We start from the raw sequence: 25667 nt of genomic DNA, 5'->3' as shown, positions 1-25667 counted from the left end.
GACAGCGACTAGACGTACAAACGATCCATGGTGAGAACCTGTGTGCGAAGTGACTCCCAACATTGTGATCGCAGTGTTTTGATACTTATAGTATCGAGCGGCTAGCACAATCACTAGATCATGATCATTTGAAAGGATGGATGTAACACGGGATCTTTACTTGTGACAGCGTGAGACGAATTAAAGCGTTTCCGTCTGATTTTCTTAAATGACTTCCGAACCCTTCCCATCAAGGTTTGACATTTTCAGTGGTCGTCAGACAATTACTCCGACATGTTCTGGCAAAAAATGTGCTGGCGCCGGGTCAGGTCAAGGGGAATGCCGTCGCCAGTAAATACACGTCCAAGCCTGCAGCAACGCAGAATGATCAAAGTAGCCACTCGCGTTTTTTTTTATTGATTTGAAGTAATACACTAGCTGCTCTGATGGCTCGATTGCGCAACACCCAAGATTTGTCTTGCCATACGACGTCACACCATATCGCCAAAAGAGGTCACGTGAGACAGAGTTATAAATTCGAAAATAGCCACTTCCTTCACTCATCTTTTGTAAGAAATCGGCAAAACACATTTTACAAACCAGTGACGACCGCCCAGATCAGCATGTTACAGTTGGTGATGTGACTTCAAATAATAGAAAGATAGCACAGGTCTGGCCCTCTCTTGACCTGACCTGATTTGATCTACACTGAATTGTTTTGTCAGCCTGGCCTTGATTTTGTTGACAATACGATGTGTTTCCGACGCAAAACAACACGCTTTTTCGTTTGGCTGTCGGATGCAGTCTATTACTATTATAACCGGCACCAAAGAATCCGAAAACGTAGCGTTTGTGATTATGTACTTAATTCCATACAATTTAAGAGTCGTTCCTCTAATGCGACGCCGAAGAACTCTGAGATAGAGCCGTTAAGCATACCGTATTGTCCAGAAAACGCCATAATACGATTCCCGCCATCACCCAGCGTTCACTTTTCCGATCTTAACAGGATTGGGCCTGTTCAAAAAACATAATTACATTTTACTGCAGCAAACAGGAATTCTTATAACAAACAGCAGCCTCACATCCCCACAGTTGAAACTTGCAGTTTTTGTGACTCATCATCGGCCGTACCGTCACGGACCAAAGTAATGCCATCATGATCATACTACCGCCACGAGCGCATCTCACTAGACCTCATGACCTGCCCAAAACTGTACAGAACCACTGAAGCATAACAACTGTCAATAGAAAGGAAAGATATCTGGCGATCAGGAAAGGATGTCGCAGATTCTTAACATTTGCCCGAAAACGTTATTTGTTAGGAAGACCCAATCCTTTCCAGCCATCACCTAGCGTGCCGCGACGACCATAATGCAGGCTGTTATCACGACCCCCATGTGACCATGAGCTTGTGCAAGCGCATGAGTTAGATAAGAAAACCACTTTTGACGGTGATGCGGTGTCCCTGACGACACTGCAACCGCAACCCACTCGGCCGATGCAACGCACCAGATGTCTTCAGGCCGGTCCCGTCTCTTACCTATCGCCCGCCATGACGCACATGACCGCCTGGAGCCCGCAACCCAGGCGGGCGGGTGTCTGCCCCCCTCACCGCTCCCCTGACCGCGGTCCGGGAGACGCTCGGCGGCGGAAGCGGTCGGCAGCGCTTCCAAGAAAACCGGTGTCAGCTCTGAGAGCTGCCCCGCAGCACGACGCGCTTCCCGGCAGCGCGCCACGTCACCGGGTCAGCCCAGCGCGGCGGCGGGCTCCCCGGCCTGACATAACGCTCCTGCTGCGGTGACGACGCTGGCCGGACCCCGCCGTGCCGTCCGCAGGAGGACGGTCGCTCGTCCAGCCGCTCCGGAGGACGGCCGCTCGTCCAGCTGCTCTGGTGGATGGCCGCTCGTCCAGCTGTCCCGGCGGCGGCGGCGACACGGGACGATTATGCGAGGGAGGCGCGAGGTAGAGCGGGAGGGAATGACTTTTTACGATGCTGCGGGGTTAAAGCGTCGTCATGCATGGCCCGCCAACGAAGCGCTCGTGCGGTTTCACGGTGCTGATACAGTTAATTTAAAAGAATCAGAAGCTATCGACTTCTTCCACAGATTCTCACATGTGGTACTGTTTTTGTTGAGTTCCACAGCGATCAGCTCCGTGTCAGTGAAATGCGTCAAACGCAACATCCGTTACTCGGGATTGATGCATCGACGCACACATTTTAAAAACTGTGGTGAGACCTCAGGTAAAAACCTTGGTCGTAATGAAACCTTAGAACCGTTTACGTCTAAAATAGCACTGTATAGTGGCACTGCAGCAGCATCACGCTACGGTAGGGAAAGAAATTGTAATTATTTTCCAGTCCAGATTAGGCCGTCAACGTTTCGTAACGGCACTACATCCCTTCCTGTCTTGGTTACCCCACAGTATATCCCGAGCCTGCAACAACTACAGCTGTCGTGACCGCCGTTGCCGTGACAACGGCAGCACAAGTGAGTGCTTGAGTGGCTATTTCGTACGGCTAGTTTGGCAGCATCTCGACGTCGTACAAACGTTCCATGGTGTGGCCAATGACATATTGAGGAGCATATTTACCAAACTGAGAACTTGTTTTGTCTGGAGCAGTCTTTTATGCTTAAAAGCATGCCGATAGTTACAAGTGAACTTGCTTCATCATAGCTTGCTTGCTTCCGCATGCTTGCAAGGCATGTGAAATATATTACGTTCTTAGTGGTACGCACAGAGTCTGATGTGATTTCTTCTCTGAAGGCCACTACTTCAAATCAAAATGATAAATTTTTCAGAAGGATTTCGACAAAACTGATCTTACCGATCAAACCAGCGTCTCGTCCAACAACAAGTGAGAAGTGCAAAAAGGTACCACTCCCTTTCAAAACATCCGTTTCCCACTGCTCAAAGGCCGTTCGATAGTCGACCTCGAGAGTGTCCTGAACCCCTCGAGAACCCGCCCCAGGTTCCGTCCAACACGTCAGCTCCGGCCTCGCTGGCTCGGCCGACCCCAGCCAGGGACAGCCGCGGTCGGAGCTCGGCGGCCGGGCGGCACCAGCGCCCCTGGCGAGAATGTAAACTGGTCAGCACACAAATAAACGCCTCAACCACAGCGCGGCTCCTTGTGTAAACAGACACACGTGGGTGACCATTGGTCGGCGCGAGGACCATCGTCCGGGTCTAGCCAGCGGGTCTGACCAGCTGGTCCGACCCACGGTCCCGGTCTGCGGCCTCCGGTCCGTGGGCCGCGGTCTCGGTCTTTTCGTCCGGGTCCAGAAGCCAGCCTTGCGTCGCTTTGACATTTCAGCCAGGAGAGGACCGTAAGGAGAGGACCGTAAGGACGCTCAGTGCCAGGCTCGAGCTGACGACATCCGTCCAGCGCAGAAAGGGGGGGGGGGGCACACAGCTGAGCGGCCAGCGGCCAGCAGGAACCAGGTCAGGTCCATGCATAGCAAAAATAAAGAGTTCACGTCTCCACAGCCAGTAAGAATGAATTACACCTCGGCAGACAACGGTGTGCTTATTTTTGAATAGATTCTATTCAGAACTGTAAAACATAGAATCATACTGCTAAACTATCGACGCGTATGATTAGCATACTAAAATAATATTGTTTATAACAAACTATTACACGATAGTCCTAGCCTCTTCCCCTCCACCAGAAAAGAGGAGACTAAGAATCCAAATCCGCCGAAATGAAAAGCCAAAGACTGCACCCAACGGAAATGAACAACTGATGACTTCACGCCAGGTGGAAGCAAAAAGCCGACGGATCCGCCCCAGGCGTAATGACGCCCATCAGAGAGTTAACCGCAGCTTAAGGATGTGTAACGGAGACTATGCCAGGCTGATCTTGCATTTCCCGTCCGAAGCCAACGTCCCCCCGACCACTGCTTCCTGATCTGAATTGACCTAAAACATGTTCACCAAGAACCGAATGACAGGCGGACACTAATGAAGATGTGGAAGCATCACCTGCGTACAACCGGGCACCGTTTTCGGTGCCCGGGAAATCCCGGGCACGGATGCCGCGACGCCCCATCTTCTCGTACTGAGACACTCCGAGAGATCCGGGAGCACCTCTCGACCCGGGTAACGTGGTCCCACCGGACCAGCAGCTTGCAACAGAGCATAGCAGCCTGGCGAAATTCTATATGCTGTATAAACTGATGATTCTCGGAAACGCCGATCGCCGACACAAGCCCGGCCGACTGCAGGCCGCGGTACGCCACGGCCGAGGGTGGCGAGCCGCCGCCGACGGACCGGACAAAGAGCCCGGGTGCGAATGGCCTCTGGCGATGTGGGCAGTGACCCTTCGCGGGGCCGGGACGTACACCGGCTGTCACTGGGGCTGTCTATAGTCGAGGCCAGCACGTCAGAACGAGAAGCACTTGGTTGACAGAGCGTTAGACAGTGAGATGAGGGACCGAGTACATCGTACAATTGAGGCCAAGACGCTAAGTCGAGTGTGCTTTTCCCGCTGACCCCCTGCGCAAAAGGACAGACAATCTTTGATAGTGGATGACCAGACTCTAGGCGCTGGGATGACAAGTCTTTCCCTGGCACAATGCACAAGACAAGGCCAAATGACGGAGGAGGTGCCCACACAGACACAAGTCCTTGGAGAAAAAACAGCCGAACCGATGACGGTGTCGTGTGTCCAAGTTGTCTCAGCGGGGGCACTCGATGATAGCGCAGCACAGGTCGTGGAGAGTCCAGTGCCATGGTAAGGCCTCTATGGCCTCGTTACCAGCAACACTCCAGCTTCCGTTGTCGAGTGATACCATACAGGTCGGCCATCCATGTCTGGCACTGTGGCCAACCAGGCTTATTCATGTCTGGGACTACGGCCAACATGGTGTGCCCATGTCTGGGACTGTGGCCAACACGGCGTTTCCATGTCTGGAGACCGCAAAAGACCGATGTATCGATGCCGATGGCTGGAGTTGACAACGCAGCACCTGCTGCCGTCGGCACCGAACAAGCCGACGCGTCCATGTTTGGGCTTACACTGCACAAACGGCACCCGGCGTGCCATGTCTGGTGACCGCAGAGAGCCCGGTGCAGTCATGCCGGGTGACAGGACACAGCCCTGGCGTACACCCACCCAGGCCGGACCGCTCAAGCCGGCTCAGGCCGCCAACAACAAAAAACGCCAAACGGGTTTGCGGAGGGAAGACTGCGCCCGCCACTTGCGTCACGTGGCAACTTCATGTCGGCCAGAAAAAAAAAAACATGCGACGGCGAGCCGGCCACGACAACCGGGGAAGCTCCAGCGCGTGGCGCGCCGGCCGGCCTGAACGCAGGCGGCGCGGACGGCGCGGAAGGAGCGGCAGGCCTTCCGGCCGCACGGGACGTCCGAGGCAGGGCGATCGCTATCACAGGGCCATGATGTCAGCGGCGCCGGCCCCGCGTCAGCCGGCGGCGCACCGTCTCCAGGCGGCCCTGGACTTTGGCGCGCGGCCCGTCGTCGATAAGCTGCTGGTCACACCGGCCGGCCGGCGTCCGCAGACAACGGGATATCTGGTGGGACGCGTCTGGACTGTTCTGTGGCTCGCCCCGCGTCCGCCGACTGAGACCGGCCGCGGCCCACGCGCCTGGGAAGCGGCCGGTGTCACACACACGGTGTCACGCATAACGGCTGTCACACGGAGGTGTGTCAGCAAGGTGTGTCCCTTGCCAGGTGCGCGCGTGCAGAAGGTACCCGAATTATAAACTGTGTTCTTCAAGACCGATGGTGCCGGCGGCACACTTCTCCACATTCCATTTGGGAACACTAGGAGACTGCCGGAGTTGACGGGCCTTTTGACGGCAATCCGGGGGCTGGAACCGATGTTTGAGGCGACTCACTGGAGGTGGAACTTGCTTGTGGTGATTACATTCCTTGGAATTCGCCTCCGTTGCCACCGCGGTCATTCATCGAGTCAAAATTCTGGTCCAAGCCGGCCCAAGTCCCAAGTGTGCGTGCGTGTACGCGCAGGGAGAACGCTACGAAGAAATGGTGCGACGATGTTACCGGAACAAACATCTTTCGATTGCGATAATGTCGCAAGTGCAATCAAAATTGGTGACCTGGCTGCCATATCGAACTCTCAACCCACGCGTACAATTCCTAATCAAGGACTGAGCTCGCTTATCCGATCCCTCCCCCCCCCCCCCCCCCCTCTTTCTCCCTCCCTTCATTCCAATAATCCTGACCCGCCAACGACGACCAGCGACAGATATGGATGGCAAACCGATCAGCAGTGCAGATTTGGGCCCCCAACGTCACGGAGCAGCGGGCTTACTGCTCGCGTGGTCTCAAAAACCATGTTACATAGATCGCCACCAGCTCAGCCGTTCTGGTCAAAACTGCCGCTGCCGTGTGTACTGACAGCTGTTGCGGTGTGAGGCTGATGTCACGTGCACGTTCGCCTTATAGGTCATAGGTGATATGCCATGCGCGCATGGTAATGCATGCTATGCGATGCAAACCATGTCATTACTGGCATGTGATGTGTGCACTAATTACATAAGAGACTTAGCGCATCCACTAAATTGGTATACGACATTGACAAGGTGGCATGTTCAGTGGTGCGGTTAGTCCGCACCGAGCGTAGCCATACATGACCGCGCGCGCATAAAAAGCACCGCGCGTAGCCATACATGAAATGCCTGACGTTCTGTGCATTCGTGGACATGGACCGCAATATGTTCAGATGAGCATTAAAGGCAGAGAACGTTATATTTGATAGACATCCAAGTGCTGACGAGAAAAGCAGCAACAGAGCGACCGACAGATGGCAATGATTACGACAATAATGGCAACGATAACGACAGTGCAAAGGTAAACTGCGTCAAATAATCCATCACATCAATGGATAATGATACAAAGTGATACAAAGATAAGCTGTCATAAATCAAGCGAACAAGCGAACATTCGCTAATGCTGACATGCATGCTAACAGGTTCGTCATTCATATACATAATTGGTCGGTTTAATCCGCCTACATAATGACCGCGGCGCCCCATCCCCAACCCAGGGTTTGAACCGCCACACCCGTTGGCGGCGGGCGCGGTGTCCGTTGCGGGGGGACAGTCCGCCACGCCGCCCCCAGCGGGCGTCCCTCCTCCCTCCCCCCTCCCTTCCAGCCACTGCGTCTGGTAGCCCTGACCCGGGGGCGAATTTTTAGACCGCGCTGGCGTCGACCGGGGGAAGTGATTAGCCCTCGTATTGGGACGGGCGGCCGGTCGGCCCCGTTCGTGCGACACTGGCTCTCCGGCCGCCGCTCCTCACGCATAGCTGCCCCGGGCGCGGGATTCAGCCAGGTATTCCCGCACGCATAGCCTCGGGCGATACGCACTCCGACCCAGCAACGGCGCCAGGACAGCGCCCACGGCCACCAAGGGGCGCTGGCAGATCATCGCCGAGACGGCCCGCCTCTGGCCGTTCTCCCTCGCCCTCCATCGCCACCGACGGCGACCACAGCCGCGTGTCCGACGCCACTCGCACGCGCAGAATACGCACCGGGTTGTTTACAGTTTTTCGGCTAACCCTCTCTCCCCCTCCCCACGCGACCCAGACATCTCCTTCCCCCACTTCTTTACGGCCGCGCGCGGCCGGCCGGCCCGGCGGTGCGGGCGGCGCGATGGCGGCCGCGGCGCGGGCCCTTGTTGCGCGCGCCGTCGCCGACCCCACCGGTCGGGCGGCCGGCGCCCCTCCGGACGGGCCGCCACAATGGGGCGCGCGGCTCCGTGGGACGGCCATCTAAAAAGCGAAAGCGGAGGGGGCCACGGGAGCGCGTCGAGTCGTTTTTGCCGACGACACTACTCCACAAGATGGCTGTCCCAACATGGCGCCCGAAGTGGAGCAGGAGCGGCTGGCGATGGACTGAGCTTCAAGTCGCTAGACTGGTCCCAGAGACTGGAAATATGCCCTCATGTGCCACGCGCATGAATGAGCCAGCAGTCTTCCCCATCGTATTGCGTCACATTAGAAAACAGCTGTGGTCTTCACGCACGTTAGGAAGATATTTACAGGTTACAGCATACCTGATGCACATTGTAAATAAAATACGATGTCGAGAGAACCGGTCCCTAAAGATCTTTCCCTAAACAACTAAAGTGAGCCTGAGAAAAAAGGTTCCCACTTATGCATTCAGCCTGTGATTGGCTTATACGTACAGTCTTCGGAAGTGGATTCACACCCAAAGCTTTACATGACATCGCGCTAGATCTATCTGGTAGCTTAAACCTCATGCACAGAGACGGATGACGGATGCTCTGTGATAAAGAGTCAGGGCAACTTTAAGTGGACGCTTTCCACTGCGGAGCCCCGACGTATCGTCTCCGCGTCTCGTCACGTCAGTTTTCAGTCAGTTTACGTCAGTACCTCGAAGCGATACAACATGCACCGCTAGCGACAAGCGTTTTTCAGTCCTGTGGTGCGGCCACATGTGCGGAAACAATTCCTTGTTGTTTATTGGTGTTTTCGGGCGTGTCGACTGCACTGGTCATTTCGCGCCCAGTGGAAACAATTCCGTATGAAATCGTAAATCATTAAGAAATAAGACGATTCGGTGAGGCTCTGTGGTCTTTGGCACGCGCGCTCCGATGGTGGTTTGAGGTGTCGGGCGTTGTGACTTCTTAGTCGTGCAGCGCCAGAGATCCACGCGTTTGTCCTGCGCTCATAGGGCGAACGTTGCATCCTCATGCAGACATAACAAAAACACATGCCATATTCAGTCAGATGAAACTGCACACACGTTCTTTTCTTTTGTGGAATAACTGTTCCTCGTGTCACATTTACTGGTGTGACGCACAAATGTACTATGCAGTTGGTTTCGCTCACCAATCACATACCAAACTATCCCTGAGTTTGTGCGAATTACGAAGCCGTCCGAAAGACGCCACATATTTTTCGGGTTTCACAGCAAACTGGCTAAAATCGCCAAAGAACGAAACGTTCATGTGTAAAGCAATGCCTGCAAAGGTTAAGTTCGAAGGTTAAGTGCGTTTTGTGGTGAATTATTTGTTTCATTTTGCTTCTGATTCTTTGCGAGCGTACACGAAATGTGTTTCGTTTTGTGTGCGAAGTCATTATCAATTCAGCAGCCCTGGACGTTTGATCTAGACGTATGTTGAACTCTGATTTCTCTGTTCACATCATTGTGTCATGTCATGTCATTGGGGCTTTACGACGCACTCAGCTGCTGAGGCTATATGGAGTCGCCTGCCTTTCACCCTGGCGGGAAGGGCGGGCACCGCGGGGAATCGAACCCGTACCTCTGGTTTCCCAGACGCGCAGTGGTACTACCGGCACTCCCCTGTTCACATCTTTGCAGTCAATGTTTTGCAGCCTGTCATCACTTAGACACTGAGAAAATAGGTGGTCCTTACGAAGCTGATGATTTCTCTAGACGTTTGCCCACGCGTGCTCAACTACTGATGTCAGCTGTTGAAAGTGATTTTGTTGTTTCACTGCGCTCGTGATCTAAGAATGTATCAGCTGGATTAATGTGTAGTTTTAGCGTAGAAAATCATGATGAGCATGTGCAGTGCTGAAGACCCGACTACTTGGGTGACTATGAGGGTTCGCGTAGTAGAAATGCGCTCGATTGTATGGCTTGTCGATTGGTAGCTAGCCAAGGGAGGGTAAGGCTGACGCGGGGCGGATGGGGTGGTCGAATATTTAATCGTGTTTTGTTATGACAACGTACTTTGAAACCAATGGTGCAGTGGACACCAGGGTTCCGAATCATAAGTTGCGTGGATGCTACAGTTCTGACAGTTCGTAATCTTAAAGCTCATATTTGACAAATGGATGTGCCAGACACGTCCATTTAATGCGGAAAGCCAGTAAAGTAAAGCCATCGCAACAGGGACTGAGACATTGTTTGACTTATTTGGAATGAGCCCTGGATCTAAGGAAAACTTTCCAAAGAATTATGATAATAATATTAGATCCTGGTGGATTTCGGAGGCGAAACTTTAAAATAGACCATGAATTCGAAAAACATGATTCGACAAATCCTTCAACTACATTATGGATTCCAGGAGATCCGATGCCCAAAATTCAAAATGCGGATCCCGAGATCCACTTCTGGTATTCCTGCGCATCCATAGCTGCAGGCGAGGAACAGGAAAGCACAGGGATGTGGCGTTCATCGTGAACACCCGGCTGACAGACCCGAGACTTCGGTTCGATGTCTGCCTGGTTCCTAGTCTGCTGCTTCAGGTTCCTAGTCTGTGGTCGGCCTGAGCGGCGGCGACACCGCAAATAATGGCAGTCACATGTATGGTGGAACAAACCAACGTTAGCATTAAACAGCAGAACATAGCAGGCTGTCACGGATCCTTCCACACCCATCGTGCTCCTGAGGTGGTGACGTCATGTTTGGTTCAGGATGTGCTTAATAACGTTTAGGTTCTGTGAGGGAAGCGTCTATACTCGCTCGCCGTTCAAGCGAGTGAGTATAGACGCTTCCAAGGCAGGCAATATATAGACTATATATTGCTTGCCTTGGGTAATAATCATCAAATGGGTTGTCAGGACCGGATGCACTCTTATGCCAGCTAAGATGGCTATTATCGCCTTTCTGGAAATGGGTGGGCCTGGTAGAATCAGTTTCTTGGCTGTAGCTGATTCTCAGAATGAGCTACTGGCTGTAGAGTAGCGAATTCAAAGCCACTAGCGTGCATTTTTAATGGAGTTATGTGTAATTTAAGAGCATTAAATCCTTGGTTTCGTTTGAAATGCCATGCAAGGCACTATTCCTTGAAATGTTATATTCTGGGATAGGTTGACATCATTCCAGAGTTGCACTCTAGTAATCGGAACCAGTACACGGAACTGCAGATTCTGTTGGGATTTGGTTTCGTTGCCATCATGAAGTCCATTACGGTCCCAGCCCTGTTATCTGTGAAGACTCAAGACTGAAAACACAGTTGGTTGATGATCGGGGCAAAGCTCGTTGCATGATAGGATGCATCCCAGATTTCCTTCTCAGGAATTCTTCTAATATCCTCATAATCAAAATCGAGACACACAAGCGTATTATTGTTTTCAAACATCGTCCGAGTATTTCGATCAAGTGCGGATCACCGCTTGACGTACTTCTGGAGCGTGTCATTGTCTCGTTTTCTGCATTCAGTCTAGCATGCTTGATGAGCATCTTGAACCCGATGATGTATATGTGGGGTGTATTTGATAAAAAGTTTGGTTTGACCGCCGCTTACACCAAAGCTTGGTTGCGATCCGCGGCCCTGGTGACGTCACAAGATCCGCTATCCTCTTATCCGGGATCGCGGGCAACACTGATTCTTAATGCTCGTGGTGGAGTGCAATACGAAATCTGTGTTATCAGGCATTGTATAAAGTACGGAAAGTAGCATTGGAGCCGGTGTAGAGTTTCAAATAACACGCTATCTTTTATTTCCATCATCTTCGTATTAAAACCGCCCTTTATTGAGCACAGGATGGTGATGATAGCGATGCTGGGGATTTAGGGCGCGCCAACCACTGAGGTAATTTTGCACCAAAGCACAGGATGGGTGCCCGATTAGCTGCATATTTGCTCTGCATTGTAAAGCCGGTACCTGTTGTGCATGTTTTATTCACTTCTGGCCAGGAAGTACAGCAACTTCAGTTATATTTTTACAGCAGTTAATGGGTGTCAATCTACGATGCTCGGCGGCACGGCGTATTAAACCATGAACATCCCTTGCTCACCTGTGGATGAGTAGAGAAAAGACACGCAGCTACTGTGTTTGGAAACATTACGACTAACGTCTCCAGAGGAAATTTTGACGCAAAAGGTGGACCTGCGCATGACTAAGTGATGCATAATGTTCAACTTTGGTTATGTGCTCAGGTCGTAGTTCCTTTACCCAATTCCTGGGCCCGCACATCGGTGGCATGGTGCAAAATGCATCAACTACAAGGGTGAAAACAAAAGCACGACAGTGCGAGGACCACGTAATTAACATAAATAAGACGGCATGAGGCCAACAGTGATCACTCAGGGCAGCAGCACGCAGCAAGGGCCAACTCATTTCGTCACAGCGCGGTGGTCAGCGTTCCATAATGTCAAGTTACACCTGCTGAAGCCGCTTCCACCAGCCACCGTTTCAAATCAAGCCATTACCTCACATTATGGGACTCTCAAAAGAAGAATACTGGGCCTGTGCCTTCTGCTTCGGGGGGGGGGGGGGGGTGAACATCTGCAGATTGGGATACATGCGATACAGCCAAACTTGAACGCCGCTGGAAACAAAACGTCAAAGTACGTTCGAATGTAGTGCAGTAGGGCACATACGGAAACTTGACTCGCTGATTTGCCATACGAACTCGATAATCATAAACATGACTAATGGTCATTTGGTGAAAGACGAATGGTTACTGGAACCCCTGGTGGTACAAATGAATACGATAGAATCTCTTTCAGGCCTTGGGATCACTACCAGGCGCTTGAAATATCTTTGCTTGCGCTCTGACTGACACATTTTACGTTCAGTTAGAGTACACAAAAGTACCGCTAATGACCCACGTGTATCGGGTCTGCGGAGATATCAATAGGAAAGAACGGTGATTATGACGCACGTTGCTGACAAAGCCCGCTGCAGACTGCACCAAAGCCTTACGAAACGGCTCAAAAATCGCTGCTATGACGTAATGATCGAACCGCCGACAAATGAAAGCAGCAGCGCAAGATAAAATTCAATATAACGACGGCGTAATCGCGGGTCATTAGAAGGCGGCAGGGGGGGGGGGGGCACCTTCTATCGGGATGCAGCGAACGTTCGGCGAGCCCCCCAATGGTTCCGGCTCCAACACAAACAAGGCTCCTGCCTTTGATGGCTGCGGCCGGCGGCGGCGGCGGCGGCGGCGGCGGCGGCGGCGGCCGTCTTCGGAGGATCACGGGTGGCGGCGAGTCCGGCGCTCACCCCAGCAGCGCGTCTCCGCTGACGGCTCTCCCACAGTACGTCACGCAGGCCTCCAGCGCCGGTGACAGCAACGCGTGGATGGGAATGGCGTAATCCGAAGGTGTGTTGCCGGTGATGGGATTCTGAGCTTTGTCAAGCGTGCGTCACAAGCCAACCCCTCATGTTCGCTATATCGACAATTCAATATTGAAGGTCGTAATAAATGATTTGTTGTCATTTCCCACTACTATTTCTATCCACAATCTGCATGATACTGACGGCAACAGTCAGCAGTTTATCTGCTTGTCGCCAGGCATGGCAGTCAGAGCGCCGACATTGCCAATGACCGCACCAGCGCCGCAAGGAGCGTCACCAGATTGTCGATACCAGCACCACAAGGAATGCCTAGGGAGCGCCTGCCACGCCGTCGCCGGCCAAACCACCGAGCTCAGCGATGCCGTCCAGCGCGTGGGGATGCACCGGCCGGCCGGACATCCCGGCCAGCCCGGATTCCGGTCGGGAGTCTGGCCGGGAGTCCAGTCGGGAGTCCGGTCGGTAGTCCACCTCAACCGCCAGTCACCTCCGATCGCGGACGCCGGCTCCGACTCCTGGACAGCTCGGCGCTGGTTTCCAGGCGCTTACACCTTTCGTCGGCCCGAGGGCGGCGCCCGCGGGCTGCGCGGCAAGATGTTGGTCGCCTGCCATCGACGGCAACGTCACAAGGTGTAAAACCATCCTGGAGCGTGTTCAAGTATTTGACGCTGTATTTCGTACGCCCTGACCGACGCGGCTGATCTTGAACATATTACCGGCCTGAATCATGGCCAGACGGGAGCGCCGAGCACGGTCAGGGCAGGCAGCAGTGGCGCCACACCCGTCGCCTGGTCATGCCTTTGCTGACCCGCATTATAAAACCGGATCGGACGTTCACTGCTCTAATACGAAAATCGTGTGATGTCGTTGGTGGTTTCGGGTGAAGCCCTCTGCCATTGCTCGGCGTTGCGCCGCGGCAAAGGTAGCGCACGCTCCAACTCCCCCCAGCGGAGCATCATCAGGTACAACCTGCAACCTTAGCCACAGGCGGGCGCCCCCTTCTCCCTCCCCCTCGCCAGGTCGGGTAATGGCTGGTGTCATGTCAGACGGTCAGCAGACATCAGTCTACGGTGCCACCCCTGCCCCTGCCGGAGGTGTAACGAGCTCACCCCTGCGGTGACGGCTGACACGAGGCGCACGCACCCTTCCTCCCCCAATGCTTCCACGAAATCCACCGACGACGAAAACAAGTGACAAAAGGCCACGCACTTCCCTGACCGAGGGAGCGCCGATCCAGATCACCGTGGGAACGTGCCAAAATGACCGATCGTGACCCGCTAGGATCGCACACGAGGGGAAGGGGGCAGAAGGGAGAGGGACACCTTCAGCCCCTTTCCCCTCACCCCATTTAACGTTCCTAAGTTATTACCTGTTCACAACCCTCCGCTTACCTACCCCTACCCTACAACCAATGCGCCTGAGGGAGACCGGGCTTTTATGTGTTTTGAGCGAAACAATTTAAAACCCGGAAAGACACTGTACATTACGGAGGACATCGCTGGCCTCTGGTCCGCGCGGGCGCCTGTGACATGGTGTGCCTCTGTGCCGTGCCGTGCCCCTGTGCCGTGCCTGTAATGCCTGCTGTGACCAGCTGATCCGTGCGAGCGGTGCTCTAACCGTAAGAGGAAACAGTTCGACCGACCAAGGCCGCGCCGCCGTCGCAAAAACGCCCCGAATCTGGCTCGGCCCATTCAGCGGTCGACAAAAACATGCCCCGGGCGCTGCCGGCTTCCGCGCCGCTCGTGACGGGATCGCGGCATTGCACGGCGCCTGTGCACGCTGCGCCGCCAGATATGATAATGCCAATGCCAGAGTTGGCGACGGCGGCGACAGCAGATGCGTCGACCGATAAAGCGAGCCGGCGCGTGTTCGGTGGCTGATTCTGCCGCGGATCGGGTGCTATCGCCGGCGACCTGTCGTGCGTTTCGTTACACAGGGGCTGGCCGTCCGGCTCGCCGACTGAGCGGCTGGCACGCGGCGGTCAGTGGGTCGCGAGGGCTGGCCGACCACCTCCAGGGCTGGCCGACCACCTCCAGGGTTGGCCGCCCATCCCACGAGCTGACCGCCGGCAGGCAGCGGTGTCGGTGAGAGCGAGGCGAGGAGCGGTCGCTGTCCAATGGTGACAGGGCAGCGGCGGACGGGGCACGGCAAGAGCTGACCGCCGGCAGGCAGCGGTGTCGGTGAGAGCGAGGCGAGGAGCGATCACCGTCCGACGGTGACAGGGCAGCGGCGGACGGGGCACGGCAAGACAGGCGGAAGGAACCTGACCGGGGTCGGCGGATGACCACCTCGAAGCCGCCGGCGGGGGGGGGGGGGCGGGGGCAGGCACCTGTGGCCCGGCCCGCAGGCACCGCCCGACCTCGACGGTAGAGCAGGACCTAGAGCGGTTAGACTCCGTCGTCGGAGTGGCGGAAGACAGAATCAGAATAAAACAATGACAATCACGCGAGCCGGACTTCGAGGCTGGTTGTCAGTCATTTAAAACGCCAAATTGATAAAGTGTCTATTAACGACACGCAAAAGTCACGAGTGGCATGCATCATATACAACATGCTTTGCTTTGGGTATTGAGTTAAAACGCTTTGGCCCACCCCACAACCATAGAGGCGCTTGGCAGATGAGGCATCATTCGTCGACAATACTCCGAATATTGAAGACGACGTTGTTTCTCCTGAGCGACAACGGATGCCACTCATCGATCAGCAGATGCGTGTCGCCAGTGTGCTGTTGCCTGGCGCTGCTGCTCGTACGGTGTACGGTTTCCTCAAAGTGTTACACCGTAAGTTGGCATGACCCCTCCGGCGCGCGGCGCCGGACTCAGGTGGCCAGCCTCAGGTCACCAAAGGCCGGCAGCGGTGGCGTCTGTGCGGCGACCGGGGCGGCCGGGCCGCCGCCGGCCGCGGCGCAGTGGCCGGCGGGGCCGGTGCCGAGCTCCGGGTCCGAGCGGGCAAGGGTCGCTCCGAGCCGAGCCACAGCCGGCCGCCGCCGCCAACTCCGCACAGCCCGGCTGCGCTGCCCGCCGCGACGTGGCGGGGCCTGCCGCCCGCCCCGCGCAGGGTTGCGCGCCCCGCGCCCGGACGGGGGCGCCCCCTGCCCCGGGCGGGCGAGGGGACGGCCGCGACCCTCCGAGGGGAGTCGCGAACGCCCGCGCTGACCACTCGCCGGAACGCGGCGTGAGCGCCCGATCGGCGGCGCCGCCGGATCACAACAATGACACACGTGCATAACATCGGCACGCCCCCAGACCAGCGAGAATCAGCGACGGGGCGGGACCAATCGCGCCGGTAGCGCGGGCTCACGAGCCCGGCGCGCCACCTACCTTCCATCCGGCCGAGCTGGTGCTGTCTCCTTTGTCTTTGAACCAGGGGATGTTGGTCACCATCCAGTCGTACACTTGTGCCAGCGTGAGCCGCTTCTCCGGCGACGAGAGGATCGCCTGCGTGATCAAGTCCGCGTAGCTGTGCGGGCCCCACGCGTTGCGCCGGTTCGAGTTTTTTGGCTTGGGCAGCACGGCCGTGGAGTCGGAGGCAGCTGCCGGCTTAGCCAGGTCTCCGCCCAGAGGCGTGGTGCCCGGCTCCGTCTTGCAGAGCAGCAGGCCGCCACCGTTGCCCGTTACGGTGCCGTTGTGTCCGGGCGAGGGCATCAGAGTCGGTGGCGGCGGTGGCGGCGGAGGCGGCGGCGGCGGCGGAGGCGGCGGCGGCGCGTTCTGGTGGAAGTTCTGCTGCTGTATGTCCCAGGACGACGCCTCGGGCAGGTCGTCCAGCGGGTGTTGGTTCTCTACATAGTCCTCGGGCCGCGGCAGGGGCCAGGTGTTGGCGCGCGACCGCTGCTGCGGCTCCAAGTTTGGATCGAAGTTCTCCTCGCCCGAGATATCCGACATATCGTGGTACTCCACGCTGCCGGCCGGCCCGGCGGCGTGCACTCGTGCAACAGCGGTGAGGCGCAGGCCGTCCCTCACAGGTCCGCGTCGAGCCGTGCCTCCATGCCGAGCGGCGCGCACCCTCTGCAGAGCCGTCCGCCTCTAGCCAGCGCCGCACTCGAGTATGAACTCTGAACCGGCCGGGGCCCAGGCCCGGCGCCGCGCGGCCGACAGCTGATAACCGGCTGACGTCACGAGCGCAACCCTTGCGGCCCTGGCCGCGAGATGTCGCCCCGGACCGGCCGGTCGGCCGCGCGCGCCGCCGCCAACCCTTCCGACGCACAGCTTAATGCTAGCATTTCTATGCGGCGGGCGTCGCCGATCTCTCTCCGCGCGCCGCGCCGCGCTGAAAGAAGTCGGGCCGGCCAAAATGTGAGCCGTGGTCGCCGCCGGGGGACGCGGTCGGCGTCGGCCTCGGGGGAGCGGGCGGCCGGCGCCGGTGGCCGGCGCTGTCTCCGCCTCACCACGCTTCCGCCACGGTCTGTCGTCCTCTGAGGCGGCGTCCTCAACAAACGGGGCTCCTGAGACCGCCGGCTGGTCCGTCAGGACACAATGAGTTCGCAAAAGTGTGGAGCGAGAGATCACTTGACTAGCTAAATTGAGAAGCACTAGAAGCATCATTTCCAGTACCTGCAACTCTGCAGACATCAAAACTGCCTTCAGGGGCGTAATGGCCAAAAGTTTGGCGCCTTTGGCTCCCACGTGGGGGGGGGGGTCGAACCCTGGTCGCGCTATGACCTCGGAGCGCTGACATAGCCTCTGCATTCGCTGGTGCTCCATAAAAGGGTGCGCGTTGCGGTACGTCGCGCTCCCCTTCTTATCTTCTGATGAAAAGGATATAATTTTGAAATTTCACTCACTACACATATGTCAAGCTCCTATGCCGTGCCACCGGGGAGGGGGGATCTCTCCCGACATCCTTTTCAAAACCACCCGTCGGCCCCAGCTGAGCCGAGGTCGACCAGGTGACGCCTTGTCACGTCACGTCACGTCACGTCACGGCTCACTCGCGCCTGACCTGACGTCAGGTCACACTGTCGGGTGACGCCGGCGAGCCGTCTACCCGTGCCAGTTCGGAACCCCAGGCGGGGCCGCGTGCCGGCTGTTTTCTGCGCACCGTGCGGCCGCAGACGCGAGCGACTCCTCTGGGGAGCGCGGGGTTCGGCTGCCGTGCAACTTCGGCCCGGCGGTAATTAGCTCATCCATTATAGTCAGGGCACGGAGATTAGGGGCGCGCACGGGACTGTGGCCATGCCGGGCCCGGCTCCCGCCCGGTCCACCAGGCACGGACCACGCGGTACGGAGAGCGGGCGAGCACGGAGCACGCCGTCGCGCCTCACGCCGAAATGGTGCTACTGTCAAATGAGTGAAGTGTGGCGAGCGACGTCACACGCCAAGTGCGGTCCAGCCTCCGTTGTCTACAGCGAAGAAGAGAACCGGCTTGATGCGCGGCCGTGAGGTCAGATGAGGCGGCGTCGTTTTGCGCTCTCGGTAAACTCGCCGACGAAAAAAGGCAGGTCGGATGCCTTGTGGTACTAGGTTTCTCTCCGTAAACATGCTCTATGCACAGCCTAGGTGATATGATTTAGTATTACACCACAACATAGCCCCAAAATATCGGTTACTTTATGGCCTGCAGAGTCGGTCGTTGCCGAAATGGACCACCTGGGGTTTAGGTCTCCACAGTTATGATCACGCGGTATTTTTCAGTTTGCCAGGTCCGGAAGATAACAAGCTTAAGGTAACCAAATTCCAAAACTTCGAGCATTTTTGGTACTTAGGTACCAAGTCGGAGAAGTGAATATTTATCTTGAAACTCGGTATCGACGTAAATGACTTGATTTCCTAGAAGTGCACGTTCCTTGGGAATGTACTTTGGGAGGCTCGTCATAAGCATGGTAGGGATTGGAGATTATTCTTCGGAAGTTCTATCATCGCTACGACCATCCGCTGACTAATTCTGGGAAATTTTGCAACCGATTAAGTTTTAAAATTTAAAGAACCAATGTTTCTCAAGACATTTGTTTGGGTCAATAACGCTCTGCTTTTCAGCCTGAAGCTCAAAGGGTTGGAAAGTTGTCTTGGCACGGAAATAAATTATTTCATTTTTGCAATAAAGAGATTAAGCTACCGATTCTTTGACATTCTTGGTTCTGATGTTGAGAATAGCTCACTTTCCATATAGCAGGAAGTACTGATTAAACGACTTTATCAAGAAGTCCAGCAGTCATGATAAGCTGTCTTTTGCGGACGCCGACGTTTCATGACAGGGTTTGTGGCCACAAAAGCAGCACTCAACACTTAAAAGCAACGCTCGTGGTCATGATCGCTGCCTTGAAACGACGAGTAGGTTCTTTCATATGTCTCATGGTAGCCTGATTACCTGACTGCTAGATTGTTTTGTATCATTGCTGAATTAATCACTTCTGGTACGTTGGCAGCCGTTTATTTTATGCACAAAAGCGATGAAATACTTAAATTTAGAAACTGTAAGTCAGTGATAAAAAGGCCAACTTCTCATACATGCCTTTTGATCCCGTTTCAGTTAATGTGCAATGGTTAATGAAATCGAATATAATAAATAAATATAATAAATAATATAAGATATGTGCAACATGCATCTTTGGAGTCTCCTTATGTAAAGCACATTATCGTGCGCGCTTCTGTGAATGCGATATTGCTGTCTTGCTGGGCGCAGTACAGCTATTGCTGTGTCTTGCTGGGCTCAGTACAGCTATTCATTTGCAATGCAAGCAGGCACACGGCAGCTTTGGTTTTGCTGTATTGCTGCATTCAGCCCGAGTCTCTGCGGTGACCTAAGCGGTCGACGCACTTTTCATTACCACTGGGTATATTCGTTTAGGTTAATGCATGTTCAGCACAGAAGGCTTGATTTGGAGTATCGCCAGTCAAACCGAGTGCACTGCACGACAAAAACAATGTGATGCAATTTACCAGATTAGCGCTTTTACAATGTAATCAGATTTTCCATTGTCCTCTTGCAAAAAGCTTCCAGTGTTTGCCTTCGTAGCTAAACCGCAGCTTTTATCCTAAACCGCTTTCGGCGGAATCGGTTCCTGATCTAGGTCTTTCGCGCACATCAGACCTGATTCAAGCTTTAAATGTGCTGCTCTGAGTCCGGATCGAAATGAGCCAGACGAAGTGAGAGTCGGAGTCGAAACTGATTCGAACGGAGTGAAATCAAACGTAAGTCTGGTACCAAGGAGGGAGTGCTTTTGCAACCTTCGGGGCTCAGCCGAAACTACATCTGTATATTTTTGTATCCACACACGTTTCCATAAGTTATGCCGATTTTGACCATTAAAAAGGCGTGCAGAAGAGAAAAAATATACGCGCACTAAAAACTTTGTATGCTGCCGCAGACACGGCGATGCATACACATTTGCTATCTCCGCCAAGAGACTCAGTCCACCGACGCCGGCACCGACCGCCATCCATAGGCATCCAGTTGACACCAAGCCATTACAGATAGTACTTTTTCCAACGCTGTTCCGAGGAGCATGATGGGAATTAACCGTGAGGTGGTCATTTCACTGCTCTTTTCTCGCAATTGCGTCAAAGAATGGAGGATATACTGCTTAATTAAATGTTATAATTCGACCGCTGCCCTTCCTTAAGCAGTGTAGCAGTTCTACCGCAGAACACATACATACAACCCACTCATTCATGCCAGAATGTATGCGGTACAAATTTTACCCAGCGGTAAAACTTTTACATTGTTTGAGGGACACCAATGATCGAAGCTAGCATTTAAATCAACGGTATACATATATATATATATATATATATATATATAGCTTTCATTTTTTACACAATTACGATGAAATCGTGATCAAATAACTATCAAGAGCTTTTTCATCGCATGCGTCGCTGTTAAGTAGTTTCAAAAAATGCGCAGGGAGGGCTAAGATGACTATCCAACTGCCGCAAGAGTATTATGCGAGGTGTGGTATGGTCTGACGCTTGTCAAGCAGCAGTTTTATTCGACCTTCGTGATAAATCAGCATGACAATGCGGATTTTCGAAGTCCAGATACGAACAAAATTAAATAGGCCCATTGTCGTGCACTGTAATAGTGTTCAGCTGTCAGCATGTATTTTAGTTGTGAACCTCCTGTTCGCTGTCAAGTAAGACTACGAGGCTGGGTTACCAGAAGACCCGCGTAGATGTCGTTTTCACCATCATGGTGCACGGTACTTTGCCACTAGAGATACTCGGCGATGCTGCAGAAATGCGTGATGCTATGTTTGGTTGGTTTTTGCATGCATGCATATCTTGCCTGAAAATAACGACAAGCACGAAGGCTGACGGGTTCGACCCGAAACGTGAAAAAATCACTTTTTAGAGCGATGACTTGATGCGATGCAGAACAGGGTTGATCAAGCGCTCAAAAGTTATAGTGGACGCATCTTGCAACTGTAATCATAAACGATGCCAGGTTAACTCGGTTGCCTCATGCACGCACTAATAATTCAATGTCATGACCTTGTTTGGCCTTAACAAACCGGTATAACCTGTATACAAATATCCTACAAGCAAAGCGAACCGAAAAATAAGCACCAATGCAGCACGCATGCACCACTTGCGGCACAAACTAGGCGTATCGATGCTAAATTGCTTTCCATTTCCATGCTGTAACGTAACCTCGGACCAATAAATTAACTACAATTGCTTTGTACAATGTTCGCCAAAAATTATGTTCATGCGATGCCTCATACAATATTATTGGAGGTGTAGGCGCCATAAACGCTGCATAAAAGAGCAATGCAGCATGTCTGAAATAGTCTGACCTCTTACAATCCGATCCGTTTCCTCAGGTGCAATAACGACTGACGTCACCGACATCAGCATGGTGTATGTTAGCAGTTGACAACAGAGGTAAAACATGAATACGGTCAGCTGCTGAAAAAAACGGCACGATAGCTGCAAAGTTTAGCAGGTTATCGAGCAAAAAAGCAGGAGTTTAATCAAGCCTCTTAGCGTCCGGCGAGGGTTGAGCTATCTCTAGGTTATTTCAAGCTATTTCTCTGGCCCGAACAGGCAGTTTCAGCCAACGAAATCGCTGACTTTACACTGAGTCATGGCTCTGGCCATTGTGACCAGTGTTGCATAAATCACAAATGGTTTGGGTGGATGTTGGTCATAATGAACAGGACTACAAAACCATGTACATAGCGTTGATGGCCCAATGCCTTTCGACGTAGGTCAACGCGTTTTGTATCTTGGATGGTGACACCAACTGCTTGCCGGTCAATAATTGACACGCATGTGGGCCGGACACTTTAGACTCGTAGTCGGTGCATTCGCCTTCACCGTATAGCTCGCCGATGTTGATGTCTGAACATGGTTTGGACTCACGTGCTTCAATTTTTCACGATTTGAAATTTTTGGTCCTTCCCATGTTCATCAAATCGAGAAGCTGGCATCGTGGTGATGACGCAATGCAATGGCGCGGTTAAATCCCAATCTCACAGTTCAAGTAAGAAAAAAAATTATCATTTATTTTTAATTGCTTGATAAGGGAGTTCAGGTACACCCTGTAAAACCTTGCCGTTACCGTTTGCTGTTGCAATGCATTTTGTGATAAAATGTCAACAACCAATGTTATGAATGACGTTTACAAAGCTAGATATTCCTCAGCCTTGATAAAAGAAATCTGCACAGTTTGTCCCCTTATCGCGAATAATTGTTGACGAATTTTCGTGTGAAAGCTTTCGTTTCCAAATGCATGCGTGGGCTAAACATCGTATAGAGAACTACGTGTCTATCGCAAAATCATACATGTGCATTTCATCGCGTTGCGCTTGTTCCCGAATGCAGTACCTACCAATTCTATTAGCAACTATTCTCAGCGAACTCCCAATTCATAATGCTGAAACATCAGGAGCGCAAGACTATTCTTGCTGAAACATCGCGAGCGCAAGGCTCTTCTTGCTGAAACACCGCGAGTGCAAGGCCCTCCTTGCTGAAACATCACGAGCGCAAGGCTCTTCTTGCTGAAACATCACGAGTGCAAGGCTTTTCTTGCTGAAACATCACGAGCGCAAAGTTCTTCTTGCTGAGCCATCACGAGTGCAAAGCTCTTCTTGCTTAAATCAACTTCAAACCCGATCAGCACGCTGGTAGCGCTATTTAATAAGATGGCTATTATGGTGACCCATCCGGTAACCAGCCTTCACCTACTCTGCCCTTCAAGCCATCGACATGTCTATTGAGGTTGTGCAAGTTCGGTTTCAATTTTACGTGGAGGCGCTTGCTTGTAACGACATGATACATTGTCCGCAGCCCCTCCACAAAAAGTGTATCACGCACGCTTTTTTCTAGTCTACGCGCGTCAGGTCACGCCATACTGTACAAAATTATATTTGTGCGCCTCGGACCACTTTCCACCGACAAACGCGACCAGTTTCCGGTGATCAGATCGGACTGTCTGGCTACGGTGCCTTCTGTGAATTATCCTCACCCTGAGCTTCTCAGAAAGCTGCAGTTTCACGTGGGCTTGAATTGGAAAGTCACTCCTTTATGAAACAATCTTTAATCGGCCGATTCTTGTTAAAGGTCGTTTTAATCCTTCCTATCAGGGAAGCAAAAGTGGCCGAAGTCCGGGAAAATCAGATTTGGGGATAACTTGTGAATCATTTTTCATTCTTACCATAACCTACTGGCTGAGCCCGTCCCCTCTACAGATTTTAAAAAGATATTTGTATTTTTTAAAGTTGTAATCCTTCGCCCATAACGATTATGAGCGGTCACGTGCCGAGCATGTCTTACTGAACGGTGAGCAATGTTCGTATTTGAGGAATCTAACCCGCGCGGCTTCCCAGGAGCCATTGCATTAATAATCACCGATAGCAGCATCACATCGTTTTCAGCGACCAAAAAGGCGAATTCTTTGACATCAGCACAACACGAATTGCCAGGTATTTGTACACAGCCTATCCGCTCGAGTGTGATTTCCCTGCATTTCCCTACATTGCGTTGCGAACAAAATACAGCATTACCCACACGACTGACATCAAGAGGGCGGAGTAAGCCTCTCGTACCAAAAAATATAGCATTACTCACACGACTGACATCAAGAGGGTGGAGTGAGCTTCGTACCAAAAAATATAGTATTACCTATACGACTGACATCAAGAGGGCGGAGTGAGCTTCGTACCAAAAGTGCAACAAAGATGTAAGCGACCGAAAAACCGGACCGAAGCCATGCTATGAAAGTGGAAACCGAAAATTGTATCGGCCATGTTGTGGGTGCGCGCAGCCGGTCTCTCATGCTCAAACGCAAACCATTGATCTATCTTCTAAGTGTCTTTTACGGAATCATGTCAAGCTATCGCGGTGAGAGCAAGTAAAGACGCAGGATCAACTCCACGATGCAGGAAATCACAACTGCATCAGTTCACGAAGCGATGCCAATGCTTTTCGTTTCATAAACACTTTGGTAATCGATGGTGATGAGGTTCTTGGCTGTTGCCTGTTAAACCGTCATGAAAGAGGCATTCTCCACAGCATTCATAACACACATTTGCACGTGTTCTCCGAATCATCAGGCTTCCACCACCTCGCTCGTTCCAAGCTGCGCAAGAGCGCCCTATGAGTGGTATTACCAACGTGCTCAGCCCCACGTGAAGAAAGTCGATAAGACCTGGCATTGCAAACTCGACCAAAACCAATCACAACAGCAGCCATGCGCCACAAGGAGCACCCGACGCTTGATCAATTGATCCATTTAAGATGCCGTCAAGATGTCCGGTTGCGCACCTTCAAAAGCCTTCAAAACACGGATGGCTCAGACAGGCGTGCGGCCGGCGTGCTGGCCTGGCCGGACCTCCCCGGGAGCGGGTCCATGCTTGCCGGCCGCGCAGCGGCGCGCGCCAACCGCGGCCGCTGCGTGGCCGTGGTACTCCCCTGGCGGCGGGGCGGCGAACTATCGGGCGGCCGGCCGGTACGCCTAATGCGCCGATGGCAGCCGGCGATATGAGGAATGGAGGGGCCGCGACAGCGGGGGAGGGGAAGGGTGGCGGGCAGACAGGTAGTCGCGGACGGCCAGGTGGGGGTCTGGAGGGTCGTCACGTCCCCCGCCGAGCGGGGGAGAGATCACCAGCCGTGCGAAATCGGACGGGGAAAATGGGTTATTCAGGATTTTCCTGGCTCCAGACGGACAGACGAGGGACAGGACTGAGATACCGTGATGTTGTAAGACGGATTCTCTTATCCGGTCGTTATAAGCCAATGCTTAAACTACTATTTGGTCAATATGTACAAATGAAACAATGACCATGGTTGTCATGATGCTGCCCGTATGCAGAGCGTAACGGAACGGGGCCGTGGCCTCTCCCAAGATGGTGGAAAACCCACATTTGTACTTGCCTTAAAGTGAGCACAAAATATTAAAATTCCACACTCCTGCCCGATCTGACGATGCACTCGCCCCTGGGCCAGCACCACGTGATGGTGGCCGGCCCGGTAAGCCACCATGGCAGCCAGGGCATAGCAGTACCTTCGCCACTGCCACCAGTTGCTCCATCATTCGTCCTCGGACCGACAGAGGACTGACACGGCGGGCTGCATCCGTTCTTAAACGCATGCAACATCACGGTCACTGTGATCATGCCTCTCTTGCGTCGACCGCAGCTGGAACAACCGCCAAAACACGGCCGGCTTTCGTCGCCGGGCCTCTAGCGCATCACAGTTCGGCAGCCAGGCCCACATTCAGCCCAGAACTGCGCCCACACCGCGGACG

General features: G+C 53.5%; 1 protein-coding gene across 1 annotated transcript in view; it reads right to left on the bottom strand.

Moving 5' to 3' along the window:
- Positions 1 to 17038, bottom strand: part of LOC119103741 (forkhead box protein O) — a 76346-nt gene extending 59308 nt beyond the window's left edge. Inside the window, exon 1 of the mRNA XM_037227375.1 lies at positions 16304 to 17038. Within this exon, the coding sequence (XP_037083270.1) occupies positions 16304 to 16864 (561 nt within the window). The 5' untranslated portion in view covers positions 16865 to 17038. The remainder of the gene's footprint in view (positions 1 to 16303) is intronic.
- Between the last annotated feature and the right edge of the window lie 8629 nt (positions 17039 to 25667).

The sequence above is a fragment of the Pollicipes pollicipes genome, unplaced genomic scaffold, assembly GCF_011947565.3.
Source record: "Pollicipes pollicipes isolate AB1234 unplaced genomic scaffold, Ppol_2.1 Scaffold_5724;HRSCAF=6776_pilon_pilon_pilon, whole genome shotgun sequence".
In the NCBI taxonomy this organism is placed as follows: Eukaryota; Metazoa; Arthropoda; class Thecostraca; order Pollicipedomorpha; family Pollicipedidae; genus Pollicipes; species Pollicipes pollicipes.
The sequence above is the reverse complement of the archived record's forward strand: the minus strand, read 5'-3'. Positions and strand labels throughout refer to the sequence as shown.